We start from the raw sequence: 13883 nt of genomic DNA, 5'->3' as shown, positions 1-13883 counted from the left end.
CCATGTCCCTTATACTTTTAGGGAACCAACTGATTCATCGCATGCTGTGCTAGGTTTCGTATAATTCCCTGCAATTTCTTGTACATTGGTGAGGTACGAGATTTTTGCCATCCCTTTTTTGCGTTTGATGTTGATCTGATTCTTCTCTTCGATTTTCCTTCAGCGACTTGCGTTTTTGTCACGACTCTGATTTCGAGAAACCGAGTTGCATTTAAATCTCGTTGGGGAGTTTGCTTCATCTCCACTGCACCTCTAAGCATTCGGGTTAGAAATTGCATGGGTGTTTTGTGCGTTTGGTTTTTCTTTCAGTTTACTCCAGCTGTACGGTGTTTGTAAAATTAGGGTTCCGTGAGAAATGAGAGAGGGGTTGAGATCTCGGACTCGATCGGGGAAGGTTTCTGGTGGCGGGGGAGTTGTTCACAACGAAAGCGGTGATGTGAAGAATGAAGCTTTTGATTTGGGTGGCGAGGGTTTAGGGGCACCTGACTTGACGATTGAGAAGAAGGACGCTGTTGAACATGCAGTAAAAGAAGAATGTGGCTTGGATTTGGATGTGAGTACGAGTGGAAATGTTGACTTAGCCGAGAATGGGAAAGATAGGAGTACTTTTAGTGGTGTGGCTAACGTTTTAGAAGCTGATGTTGACATGGAGGAGAAGAAGGAACAAGGGTCAAATGATGGAGTGTTGATTGGTGGTCGGGTATTGCGCTCAAGGTCGAAGAGGGGTGATTCTAAAAAAGGTTTTAACGTAGAGAATGGTGGTGTCATTTCCGGAAATAATAGAGGACAAGATAGGTTTGAGAGGGTAGAAGTTAAGACGGAATATGAAGAAGTTGATGAATTAGTTACCGAGGGTTGTGAGAATGAAAGGGTTGGGGTGAAGAAGGAAAGGAATGGCAAGAAGAATTTGAAACGGAAGCGTGGGAGGCCTCGCAAAATAGAGTTGAAAGAGGAAGATCAATTAGTTGATTGGTTGCCATGTAAGCGTGGAAGACCGCCCCTTGAGGGTAAACGTGGAAGACCGCCCCTTGAGGGTAAACGTGGAAGACCACCCCTTAAGGTTGGCAGACAAAACCATCTCCTAAAAGTGGCGCATAATAGAAAAGGAAAGGTGGACCGTCAAAAAGGTTTAACTATGAAAGATGGTGCAAATGGGAATGCAATTGAAGATACGAACTCAAGGAGAACTTCTGGGAATGAGTTAGAAAAGAAGGGATGTTCTCCTGTCAAGAAGAAAACTGAGAACAATGGGGTGGCCTCACCATTTGGATCAAATATATCGAAAGCACTTGCTGTAGATAAAAGTGGAAAGAGTAAAGTAAAGAGTGAAGTAAAGAGTAATGTAAGGAGTAAATTAAGGCAGTTAGTGAGGGATCAAATAATGGAACGGCTCTCTGCTGCAGGCTGGACAGTTGAGTATAGACCGAGGAATGGCAGAGTGTACAATGATGCAGTGTATGTTAGTCTTGATGGAAAGACACACTGGTCAATCACCTTGGCCTACAATAGGCTTAAAAGGCATTATGAAGCTGGTGATGGTGAAGGTAAGGTATACGGGCCAGGTTTCAAATTTACACCAATACCAGAAGAGGATTTCAAGATACTAACTAGGGTAATTGTCAAGCAAAGAAAAGATAAATGGACCCAAAAAGGGGGAAAGGGTGGAAAGACGATTGATGGAGTCAATAGCAAAGAGGGAAAAGGAAAACCAGGTTCTGGTGCAGGAATGGGTAAGTCAGTGAAAAGGAAAATAAAATGGAAACGTTCACTTCTTGATGAGGGCAACACAGATCTTACATCAGCTAGCAGGATGCCAGTTCTGCTCAGGGATCATAAGCGCCATAAAACACACAACAAGAAGCGGTGTGCTCTGTTGGTTCGCAATGCTGAGGAGGAGATAGATTCAGAAATTGATGGATATGTGTCATACAGTGGAAAACGAACTGTGCTTGCCTGGATGATTGATTTGGGTACTATCCTCCAAAATGGGAAGGTTCATTATAAGCAAGACGGAAGGGAATGTTTGTCTGGTAAGATCACAGGAGATGGCATTCATTGTGGCTGCTGTAATGAAATCGTAACAATTTCAGACTTTGAAGCTCATGCAGGAAGCAAACTCACTGATCCACTTAAAAATATACATATAGAGGAAGGAACTTCTCTCTTTCAATGCCTGCTAGATTCATGGAATAAACAAGATGAATTTGCACGGAAAGGTTTTCATTTCGTTGATGTTGCGGGTAAAGATCCAAATGATGATACATGTGGTATCTGTGGAGATGGTGGAGACCTGATCTGTTGTGATGGTTGCCCATCAACATTTCATCAAAGCTGCCTGGATATAAAAGTACGTATATTGATGCATGGTTATAGGGACTTTTTTAATTTATTTTGACATAATTAGTCGTAATAGAACTCTTTTGATTTGACTTTCTTATTGATACATAATTCATATTGTTATGAACTATCTTCTTGACCCTTTTCATTAGTATCTGTTATCACGTTACTGTAAAAGGACTTTAATTTTTGCCAACTTGGTGCAAATTTTATTGGCTTTTGTTGACATCACTGTCTTTTTATTTCTTTCTGTTTACGTCTTGGTTATCCTTTTTTTTTTCCCTTCAAATATAAAGGCTGTCTGGTATCAGCTTGTTTTGACGGCTATATTGGGCATAACCTATGCTTGCCCATCAGTTATTATCCGGCATTGAGTGTTCGTAGCTAAGATCGTTCACTACCTAAGAAGGACCTAATTATCACCTGCTGATAATAAGTGTTTCATTATTTGAAAACTTGTGATGGATATGCCTTCTGAATTTCTGGAACATTTCATGAGAAGCAATGGGAAAATCTTATTATTATTTTTATACTCTGTAGTTTTCCGATGTATCCATTATATAACTGCATATGGAAAATAGGACAACTTAATGTTTGTACTGGAAAATAAAGCGTCTGTTTTTTGCTTGCAGAAGTTCCCTTCTGGTGACTGGCACTGCATTTATTGCTGTTGCAAATTTTGTGGGTTGGTTAGTGGAAGCTCAAACCAAACAGACGGCTATGATGATTTTACTATGTCTACATTACTTACATGCCATTTATGTGAGGAAAAATGTATGTCCTTGGCATATGTAAATTCATTTTTTAATTAGATACTCATTTCTCAGGACGAGTTGCTTTATTTCCCAGCTAGAAAAGAATACATCTTTTTATCTTTTGTAGATCACAAATCCTGTATTGAGGCAAATGGCGACAAGACAAATGATTGCAGGGATGTCTTCTTTTGTGGAGACAGATGTCAAGAGGTATGATCTATTTTTTCACATTGAATCTTGATCTTCTCATGTATTTTGGTTGATGCTAAGTTATTTTGTAGTGGTAATGTTGGAGCAGCGGTATGGTTGGTCTTTGTGACTGCGCTGCTCTTTGTGACCGGAAGGTTACAGGTTCGAATAGAGAAACAGCCTCTTTGCATAAATGCAAGGGTAAGGCTGGTACTCACCCCTACTCTCGTTAGTCGAGGAGCTTTGTGCTTAGCTTTTGACTTGCTATAGTGGTTACAATGGTTTGCTGCGTCCTGTTGATGCTATTGCTCAATCTGTAGACGTTTTCCTGTCATTATAATCAAACTTATTTGTTTTGTTATTTTGTCCTCCAGTTATCTGAGAGACTTGAAATGCTTCTTGGGGTTAAGCATGAAATTGAAGATGGATTTTCTTGGACCTTTATTCGGCGATCAGATGTTGACCTTGATGCTTCTCAGATAAAACCTCATATGGTTGAATATAATTCCAAGCTGGCTGTTGCTGTATCAATAATGGATGAGTGCTTCATGCCATATATCGATCATAGAAGCGGGATTAATCTGATCCACAGTATTGTGTATAATTGTGGGTAAGATCACATGCCCTCTTTCTTTAATGTCCTCGTTACCACTTTTCTTGGTGTGGACCACATGGTTGAGTTGCACCAATAGTTTCTCCTTGAAAATAGGTTTTCTTGGGGTGACATACATTAATATACGAGCTTTGAAAGTTTTGGAACTTATGAGTTGATATAAAGTACAAGAATTAAGCGACTATCATATGATTTGTGAATGGAAGTTTGGGACAACTCTAGTGATACTAAATCAGTGGGGGTTGTTTTGTGGAATTGAATGATAAATGTAAATGAAGGTGGATATTAATTTTGGAGCTTTTCAGCTAGTCCTAGTCCTGCCCCCTTATGTTACTAACCATTGATATATGGATATGGAATGTAACGTGATAATTTATATGAAGTTTCAGATTATGTTGCCAAATATTTATGGTTTAGTTGAAGTGCCTGGATTCACCCTCTCCTCTTTCTCTTGCTCTCTCTCTCAAAAAAAAGGGGAAAGAAAAGAAAAGAAAACGAAAAAAGGTTACTGATAAAGATAGGAGTCATAAATAAATTTCTTGTGTTGATTCTGTAGATACAACATTTTACTTCACCATGTGTTTCTAATGAAAGGTGTAATGTACTAATGTACTTGAAGTACTTAGTTCAAATATGGATACATCATTAAACAATCAATGGGAAAACTCTGATGTTAAACTCTTGGTTATTATGTTACTTATAAGGTTTTTCCTTAAAGATAAAGACAAATATGCAGGCTTTATGTTATATTACAAGCAGGCCAGCTTGTTGTCTCAAAGAGAATGGAGAAGAGGAGCTTCTGGTTTTCTCATTTAAGGTTCCCAAACAAGAGAGTTTAGAATAGAAAACAAACCCTTTGAGGTGACTGGATAACTACGGTGGGAAATGCTAGTTTATTTAGGAATTAGGAATAACTAGGACCCTAATCTGGAGAGGAAATTTGCATATATTTTTAAGTAGTTTTTTTTCCCCTTGATATTATTGATTGCATGCTATCTGCTGCAACAAATGCTTCTAGAAAGTGCTCTATTTCCTATGTGTACAACCACTTCTGTAAAGATGGTGGCTGTCTGGCAGTGGCTGCCTTCATATGTAGAAATTATAGCAAACATTATAAACTCACTTTTAGGTTTTATGATTTTATCAAGTATAAAACTATAAATATATGATGCCTCAAGCATTGGAAATGTAAAATTAGGAAATTGTGGATTAAGTGTGCATTCCCCTTTCTGAAATTATAACCTGGATTATATGTAGAAATTATAGCAAACATTATAACCTCACTTTTAGGTTTTATAAGTATAAAACTATAAATATATGATGCCTCAAGCATTGGAAATGTAAAATTAGGAAATTGTGGAATAAGTGTGCATTCCCCTTTCTGAAAATCCATTATCCACATTGTGCATTTGCCCTTGCAAAGATTCCTTCAGTGGCTAAGATCAACCGGAAGATTTATATAATATTATAGTTTTAACCTCCAAGTGCTGGCAGAGTGGCCATGTGTATGTCAGGACTCAGGATAAGATTCTGCTTGTGAAATTTAGGATTATGGGCTTTTCCTTTGTGAGCACAGTAGAATTTCTTGGGGTATAAAGTGGGGATGAGGAATCTTTTCTGAGACCCTCAGGATATATATAGATATTCATTTTCCTTTGTGGTATAACTGCCTACGCATTGGAGTCCTCTTGAAAGAGTGGGCTTATAAGTTAGAAGCATAAAGGCTATAGCCCTTTGGTTTGAAGTTCAGATTTCTTTGCAGATTAATCTGACAACTTGTGATGTGCAATGGTGATACTAACTGTCTATACTGAAAATCAAAAGCTAGGTTTTCAAATATTCTGGAAACTAGTGTTGTTGACCAGTGACTGGAAGTGATAGACCACAGTTTTCTATATAATTTGCATTAAAAAATCTCTTGATTCGTGTTCTGCAATTCAATCTGTGTCAAGATTGTTTCTATGGAATGCATGACCTCTTCAATGCTCATGCTTAATAACTTTGTTTTTTTGTGATCCATGAAATTCTCTCATGCCCACAGCAATCACTCATCATAAAATTTCATATGATATTTTTTCTATTTAAAATGATTTCCGTAGTTTTGACATTCACATTTAAGCAAATAAACGATGTCCTAGTTTCATTAATCTAAAGTTTAATTACTGTGTTAGGATGGATTGGTATTATTCTTATACATATGTTGTAATTATATGCTATTATCTTTGTCAGGTCAAACTTCAAACGTCTGAACTATAGTGGATTTGTTACTGCAATTCTAGAGAGAGGTGATGAGATTATATGTGCTGCATCTATCAGGTAAATTTCTACTTAAATTTTAGATTTCCTTTTAAATGCTTTCATAAGCAGTCAATAATTAGCATATGTGCAGGGTGAAGTTTAGATATGGTTATTCTATATTTTGTTGGGGGGGGGGAACAATGATTTTTTAATTTCCTTTGGTATTTGACTTCAAATGGATGGTTTAAGGTTTTTCGTATTTGTTTCAACTGCCATCTTCGTAGAAAAAAAACAGGATATAGGTAATTTTCACCAAGATGTAATCAATATGATCTTTCTTTATATGATTGTAAATGGATTAGTTGGTGGACTTTCGAGAACGGAATCTGCTATTAATCATTTGAACTTCAGGAGTTAAAACCATCAATCTATGATGCATGGGTACTCCTAAACAGTTGCTGTATTTGTTTCTGGTACATATCCGGTACTGGTATTTATTGGATACTCATTGGTGTATACCCAAGAATCACTTATCACTCAAATACAAGTTAGTCCATATAAAACACTAATTTTTGTTACTAATTGATTTTGTTTGCTACTAAATTGAAAAAGTGGCTACTTCTCTTCCTTCGAAGCTAGATATTTTTGCTTACTTGAATTAGAAGATTATGATAATTATATCTCTGTTATGATTTAATTGTTTTATTGTTTTCGTTTTCATATTTCTATATTGTAAAGAACCTTGAAGAACCTTGGGATACACCACCCCAAAAGCTAGCTCAAAGGGTGGGAGTGCCCAAAGCCTTATAAACTTCACATTAGTTGCTCATACAACCAATGTGGGACTATATATCTCAACACGTCCCCTCACACGAAAGCCTATTGGGCTTGAAGAGTTGACAATGCAACAGGCCCAACCTACCTGTGCTAAGAAATGCCACAAGAGAAAGTGAGGGGCGGCGAGGCTCTGATACCATGTAAAGAACCTTGAAGAACCTTGGGATACACCACCCCAAAAGCTAGCTCAAAGGGTGGGAGTGCCCAAGGCCTTATAAACTCCACATTAGTTGCTCATACAACCAATGTGGGACTATATATCTCAACATATATAATATATCTGCTCTACCCGAACCTTAGCTTTAAGAATGTTTTCCGTACCCTGTACCCGGTATCCATGCAACTTAGCCATCTATTTGTTATATTTGGGTCTACTGTTGCAGAACGTTCATAATGTAACACTAACATCCTGTTGTTAGGAATTACCTTGTTTGGTGTTTTGAAATATTCCCTTTGTGAAGTTCACTTATTCATCTATTCATCTGTGATAAGATATAGAAAGGGCAACTTGGTGCTATTAAGCTTCCGCTGCTTTGCATTTGCAAGAAGTTGATAATATGAATTGATTAGTTGAACATGTGACCTTTGGGTCACATGGAGAAATACCAACTGTTGTGCTAAGGCTCCCCTTCATCTTAAATAAGATATCATAATCATTAACTCTGTCCTTGGTTTTCTGTTAAAATGCAATTTCCCTTGGCATAGCTTTACTATCCCCCCTACCCAACAAAAGAAAAAGCCATTAACACTACAATTTGTGAAGTTTTTTTTTTTTTTTTTTCTTTTACCGAAGGACGAAGTGAGATTTTTATTCTGCTGAAAGTATTTCAATTCATCACATAGGATCCATGGGAACCAACTAGCAGAGATGCCTTTTATTGGTACCCGCTATATGTATAGACGACAAGGAATGTGCCGCCGGCTTCTAAATGCCATTGAATGGGTAAGTTCAGAATTGTTATATTTGTCTCTCTCTGTTTTTTTTTTGGTAAATATCTCTCTCTTTTTTAATTGCACAAATTTTGACTTGCTCATTATTTAAGCCACACGTAACTTTTTAAATTTGTTGCTTTTCCTTTTTTGAAATTCTGTTCTGTTAGCTTGTAATTATTCTTTTTTCTGGGTAGTATTGCTTCTGTCACATTTGCAAAAGTAAATGATCCAGGGTCTGTTTGATTTGCTAAAAAATACAGAACAACACATCACAAAAAGATTGTATGTGTTTGATTGTTCAAATAGTACAAGTACCGGACAAAAAGCAACTCAACGGACAACACAAATATCTATATTTTTGTTACCCTCTAAACTAAGTTACAAAATCTTGCCCACAGCACAAAATGAACAAAAGACTAATATCCCCTACCTCTTGAGTATCCCAGCTTTATTATGTGTAAAACAATGCACAACACATACATAATGTATTTTGCTTTATTATATTCATGGATAGCACAAAGTTTTTAGTCCCGTACATTGGTTATCAAACAACTAACTTGTGACTCAATCACTGTGTTGTACAGTTCTGTTTGTGCTGTCCTTCAATATGTATCAAACGCTATCCTAGTATCTGTGGGCTTATTACCTTAAGGGTGGGCTATTGTTTTTGCTGAATGAGGAAAAATTGGACATTTAACATGATTTGCTTAATACCTTGTTTTTTGTATTTGGAAGTTTAATTAAGACTAACAAAGGAACTGATATAAATTCCATTTGCTTTTGTTTCTAGAAAGTGGATAAAATGAAAGTAGATTTTATTGAGTGCTTTACTTTTTCATCTTAATATATGTATGTGCTGCAATGAATAGATTTTTTGGTATAAATTGCATTGAGCTTCGCCATCGGAGGAAGGGTGAGACTAATCTCCCATTCGAGGAGAGAGACACGTCCTCTGGCCTCCAAATTTTTTTCAAGAATTTGCTTGATGGAGGGTTTAAACCCCTGGACCCAAACAAATCCTTGGAAGCTCAGTTGTCAACTGAGCTACCCTTGGGGCTTATGAATAGAGTGCTTTAGATGACACAGAATAATAAAAAGAAAATATTATTATATAGTTGGCAAAATCTACTTTTATTTTTGCTATTAACTATTTGGCAAAGTCAAAACGAGTTTTAGCTTTTAAGGACCCAAGAATAGATGGTTAGTCTTGTCGTAGGACAGAATCATGTTGCATTTTGATAGATGATACGTTATATGTTGGTAAACTTTTAGGTGTGCTTTTGTATAGTAACGTCTTTTTGTTCTCAATTTCTTTTATTTTATATGGTTTTATTTGGACCTTTCATTTTGCTGACCTCAAAACTTATGTTTTTCTGACTGTTACCAGGCACTCAGCTCCTTAAATGTTGAGTTATTGGTCATACCAGCTATCTCAGAACTCAGAGAAACTTGGACTTCTGTTTTTGGGTTTCAGCCACTTGAATTAACAAGCAAGCAGATAATAAATAACATGAATCTGTTGGTATTCCCTCACGTAGATATGTTACAGAAGAAGATAAGTAAGCATAAATTTGCTGATGAAAATCTGATTCCTACAGAAGGTACATTTTCCTAGACATTTGACGTGTCCTTTTATGTGGTTGTGTATGCTTGGAACTGACATCCTTGCTATCCTTTTTCTTTCTCTGATTATTTGAACTTGTTTTTTGAACAATGCAATTTGTTACAGTTTCCAATTTTAAGACTCATACAATATACAAGGTAGCAAATAATCGTGATCAGGCGGACTCAACTGGATCTGAGTTGAACACTTCTACTGGGACCCCTCACTCTAATGCATGGCAGATAAATAAAACCATGTGTGTTAAATCTGGTTGTCGGCTTCCTGAGAGCTCATTGAATAAAGCACCTGACATTACTAGCAACACTGTGCACCATTGTAAATCTCCAAACGATGTCGCAGGGCAAGTTGTATGTCAGGCTGTTCATGAGAATTTGGCGGTGGAAAACAAAAGTACTGCAAATGCCCGTGATGATACTTGTTGCCAAGCTGAAGACATGAGTACATATAAGAATACTAGTGTCGTCATACCGAAATATGATGAGAAGCCAATAGATTTGGATAGCCAATCGAAAAATCGCCGTGTTCCTTATGAGGAAAGTCAATGTCTCACTGTGTCTCGTGTTAGCACTGAAGCTACTGAAGGACATTATGTTGGTACTTCGTTGGAGGTTACTGAAAACTTAACCGATGAGATGAAAGTAGCAAATGAGGTTGTTTCGGATAACAAGAATGATGAAAATTCTGCACACTGGGGGGCAGAAAGTATTCCTCTTGACTCACAAATTGTGTTTAGTACAAGGGAATCAAAAGATTCTGTTGACAGTATTAACCATGGTCCACATAAGATTTCGGACTGTTGTGAACTGAGAAGCAAGACTGATATTGTTCAACCGGACTTTCTAGGATCAAAAGAAGTACATGCTGATGAAGCGGAAATGTGCTCTGCCAGAACACCCAATCTTAAGACAAACATAAATCCTGGGAATGACCAATCCATAGTGGTATCTTCAGGTATTTGTGAGAAGATTGTAGATGGTGTCAATGAGAGGAGTAAAGCATCAAGTGTAGCTGAGGCCAATTTCCTTCCTGCTGATACAGACGTAGTTCCCAGTAAAAATCCTTGGATGGAGGAGTCTTCAGAGGTAGATGAGCCTGATTCGCAGGTTGATCAAACTGCACGGAGCAATGCTCCATCCTTGTGGAGCCCAAACACTGCTTCTGGTGCGGCTCTTCCCTGTGCATCTGGTGGCAATACTTCATGTGGCAACACTGAGGTGATAGTTCTGTCAAACCAAGCAAGTTGATTTCTGTGTTCCATTTGTAGTTAGTTGTAAGTAGGTTATCTGTTGGTGGTATTCATTGACACAAGGAATCTACCAATACATTCTAGACGGTCCTAGGTATCTTGTCCTTAAGGAGGTGAGGGCCACCTACTTAATGTGACGAGATTTGTCGTTGTAGCAAAGTGGTTGTTAGAGCTGGACGATGTTACCTTAAGACAAAGATGTCCGGAGGTTACCTCCATTTTTGGGAGGGCGGAGGAGGGGTCAGGGGAGTAGCACCATGAGGACTGTCGTGTATTTTGTTCTCCCCATAGTTATTGTGGTATTGCCATGTAAATGGAGTAGGGCAAAGCTTTCGTTATAATCCTAGTTTTTATCTTCTCTCTCTTTTTGGCGTTGCAGTTCAAAAATTCAATTCTCTCTTTATTAACTTGTTTTTAGGCGGTAGACATTGACACAATTAATAATATCAAGGTAAATGGTATAATTATTAAAATGATACTACCTTAATTCATGTTGACATGATTTGACACTCTTAATTTCCTTAAAAAAAATTGATAATTCCAAAACAAACTTTTCTTTTTATGTTTCCGAATACTATCATTTCTTTTATAATGATTTTCAGAAGTGAAAGGGAAGGTAACTATAGTTCCATAAAAATGAAGGGTTTCAATATTTTTTCATGTTATAGACATATTATGTATGGAGTTCACATCTATTAAAAGAGGGTTCGTTTTTTTTTAAAATTATTTTAAATAATTTTGTCTAATGTTAATTGAAATGACATCGTTTTAAGATGAAGTGCGTTTGTAATTTTATTTTATTTCAGCGATATAAGTCTATATTATTTTAATTTTTTAATTTTTTAATTCTAAAACGATATCTTTTCGGTGAATATTAAACAAATTTATCTAAAATAGCATTAGATATTTTTTTTCAATTTAAAAAAATAAAAGTAAAAAACATTGCATAAAAATCAAAATATTACCGGGAGAAAACAATTCTCCTAAGAAAATGTTTTCCTAAAAATCAATCCATAATATTGTAATTAAGGGTAAATTTATAGTTCGACTCAAATTTTTTTCTTTTTAAAAGTGATACTTATTTGTGGTGTGTGTGTTTATATATATATATATATATATATATATATATATATATATATATATATATGTTGATATTTGTCATTTTAAATGACATAAGATATGTCATTTTAGGAGAGAGATAGACACAATGAATGAAAATCATAGGAGAGAAAGTGAGTGCTTTTTTTAATTTAATTTTTAAATAATTTTTTTTTTATTTTGTGTCTATCTCTCTCTTAAAATGACATAACTTTGTGTTATTTAAAATGACAAACACTTTTTCCTATATATATATATATATAGGTAAAATCATTTTTGCAGTCGTTTTACGTACAATAATGACAGGTGTATGATTATGATTCCCCACATTTAATGCTTTCATCCTTTGTATGGTTATGATTTTTCGCATTTAATGATTTTAAGTAGGGGTGTTCATCAACCGATCCAAATCGATTCAAACCGCGGTAACCGAACTGAAAAACCGATAATCGAATAAACCAAAAACCGAAAAATCGAAAACCGGTTAAAAATCGCAAATTTTAATTAGATTGGATCGGTTTTTGGATGGGTTGATGAAAACCGATCCAATCCAAACCGATCCAATATATTAATTTTCCTTTACGTACTTGGGTATTTCCCTAATCATAGCCTAAAAATTTCTAAACCCAAGACTCATTAACTCATCAACTAAACTCAAGAAAAAATCTAGTCATATCTCATCAACAAAATTTTATCTTTGTTCATATCTCATTGTCAAAATTCAAAAAATTATATTATAGTTTACTAATGCTTTTGTATTTCAAAAAAAAAAAATTACAAAGCCAATATATACAAAAGATGTTATTTGCACAATAATCATGAAATAAATTTTAAGATTTTCAAAAAACCGAAAATCAATCCAATCCAAACCGAAAAAAATTGGATTGGATCGGATCAGATTTGAAAAAAAATCAAAACCGTATGGATGATTATATGATCAAACCGAAGGGATTGGATCAGATGATTTTTGCTTCCAAAACCGATCCAATCCAGACTGCGAACACCCCTAATTTCAAGTATATATATGACAAGTATTTGAGTGCTGCACGTACAGCAGCTGCAGAAATGTAAACCCTATATATATACTGCAGGGTTATATTAGTCTTTGTCATTATATTTTTTTAATCTTATAACCCAAAACAACGTCGTTTTGAGCTCACTGGAGATAACTTTATCTCCGGTGACTGGAGAAATACTTTTCCCATATATATATATATAATTGAATTTGATGAGTTAGTGCAAGAATCTTACACTGTCATTTAATGTATGTTGTCAGGTCTTGTAATGACTTCGATAATACATAATATGGCATGTCAGCTTCATTTCATTAAATTAAATTATGTCAAGCTCATTAGATGATGTGATAATATATGGCAAAAAAATTAATTTAATGCTTTTTAATAAAATAATGACGCATTTATTACAATTTTAAAAATAATTATGGATCTACTGCACAATGTGACGCCCAAAAAGGGCGTCACATCGTGCATCCTATATATTCCCTTTCCACTCTTACAAACTCTTCACAACTCTTCTCTCATCTTATATCTCTTCTCTACCAAAATTCCTAACATCATACATACATAATCTTTCATCTTTAATTTAGTATTTGAATTTTATTTCTTATTCTATTTAAGAATGAGTTCAAATTCTAATTCTGTTCGTGTTATGTTATATTACAATGGAAGAAAGGTAGAAGGTCGACGTGGTGTCATGTTTGAAGGTGAAAAAAGGCCGACACGTATCCAACGCAACACAACCATTGGTGAACTGCATCAGAGAATTCGGCAGAAGTTAAGTCTTCAAGCCAACCAATGTATCACTCAGATCATGACAAGGTTATGGCAATGTGATAAATACATTAGTTTGCAAGTGGTTGACGATGAAGACGTTGAGATGACAATGGAAGAATTTTTCAACCAGTCAAGGACAGATTTTCTGGAGTTGTACGTCGACATCGCCGCAGCGGAGAATGTTCCATTACCGGTGAAGTCAGTTGATTTAAATTCTCCC

General features: G+C 35.9%; 1 protein-coding gene across 1 annotated transcript; it reads left to right on the top strand.

Annotated features, from left to right (window-relative positions):
• The first annotated feature begins 355 nt into the window (after positions 1-355).
• On the top strand, positions 356-11087 carry LOC133303221 (uncharacterized). Its single transcript, XM_061503102.1, has 8 exons — positions 356-2347; positions 2970-3111; positions 3220-3302; positions 3656-3891; positions 6124-6210; positions 7813-7912; positions 9290-9503; positions 9632-11087. Exons 1-8 carry the CDS (start codon positions 356-358, stop codon positions 10768-10770), a joined length of 3993 nt encoding a protein of 1330 aa, XP_061359086.1. The 3' UTR covers positions 10771-11087.
• The last annotated feature ends 2796 nt before the right edge of the window (positions 11088-13883 follow it).

The sequence above is a fragment of the Gastrolobium bilobum genome, unplaced genomic scaffold (genome assembly GCF_033153095.1).
Source record: "Gastrolobium bilobum isolate Gb01-03AN ecotype WA unplaced genomic scaffold, APGP_CSIRO_Gbil_v1 utg8229, whole genome shotgun sequence".
NCBI classification, from domain to species: Eukaryota; Viridiplantae; Streptophyta; class Magnoliopsida; order Fabales; family Fabaceae; genus Gastrolobium; species Gastrolobium bilobum.
The sequence above is the reverse complement of the archived record's forward strand: the minus strand, read 5'-3'. Positions and strand labels throughout refer to the sequence as shown.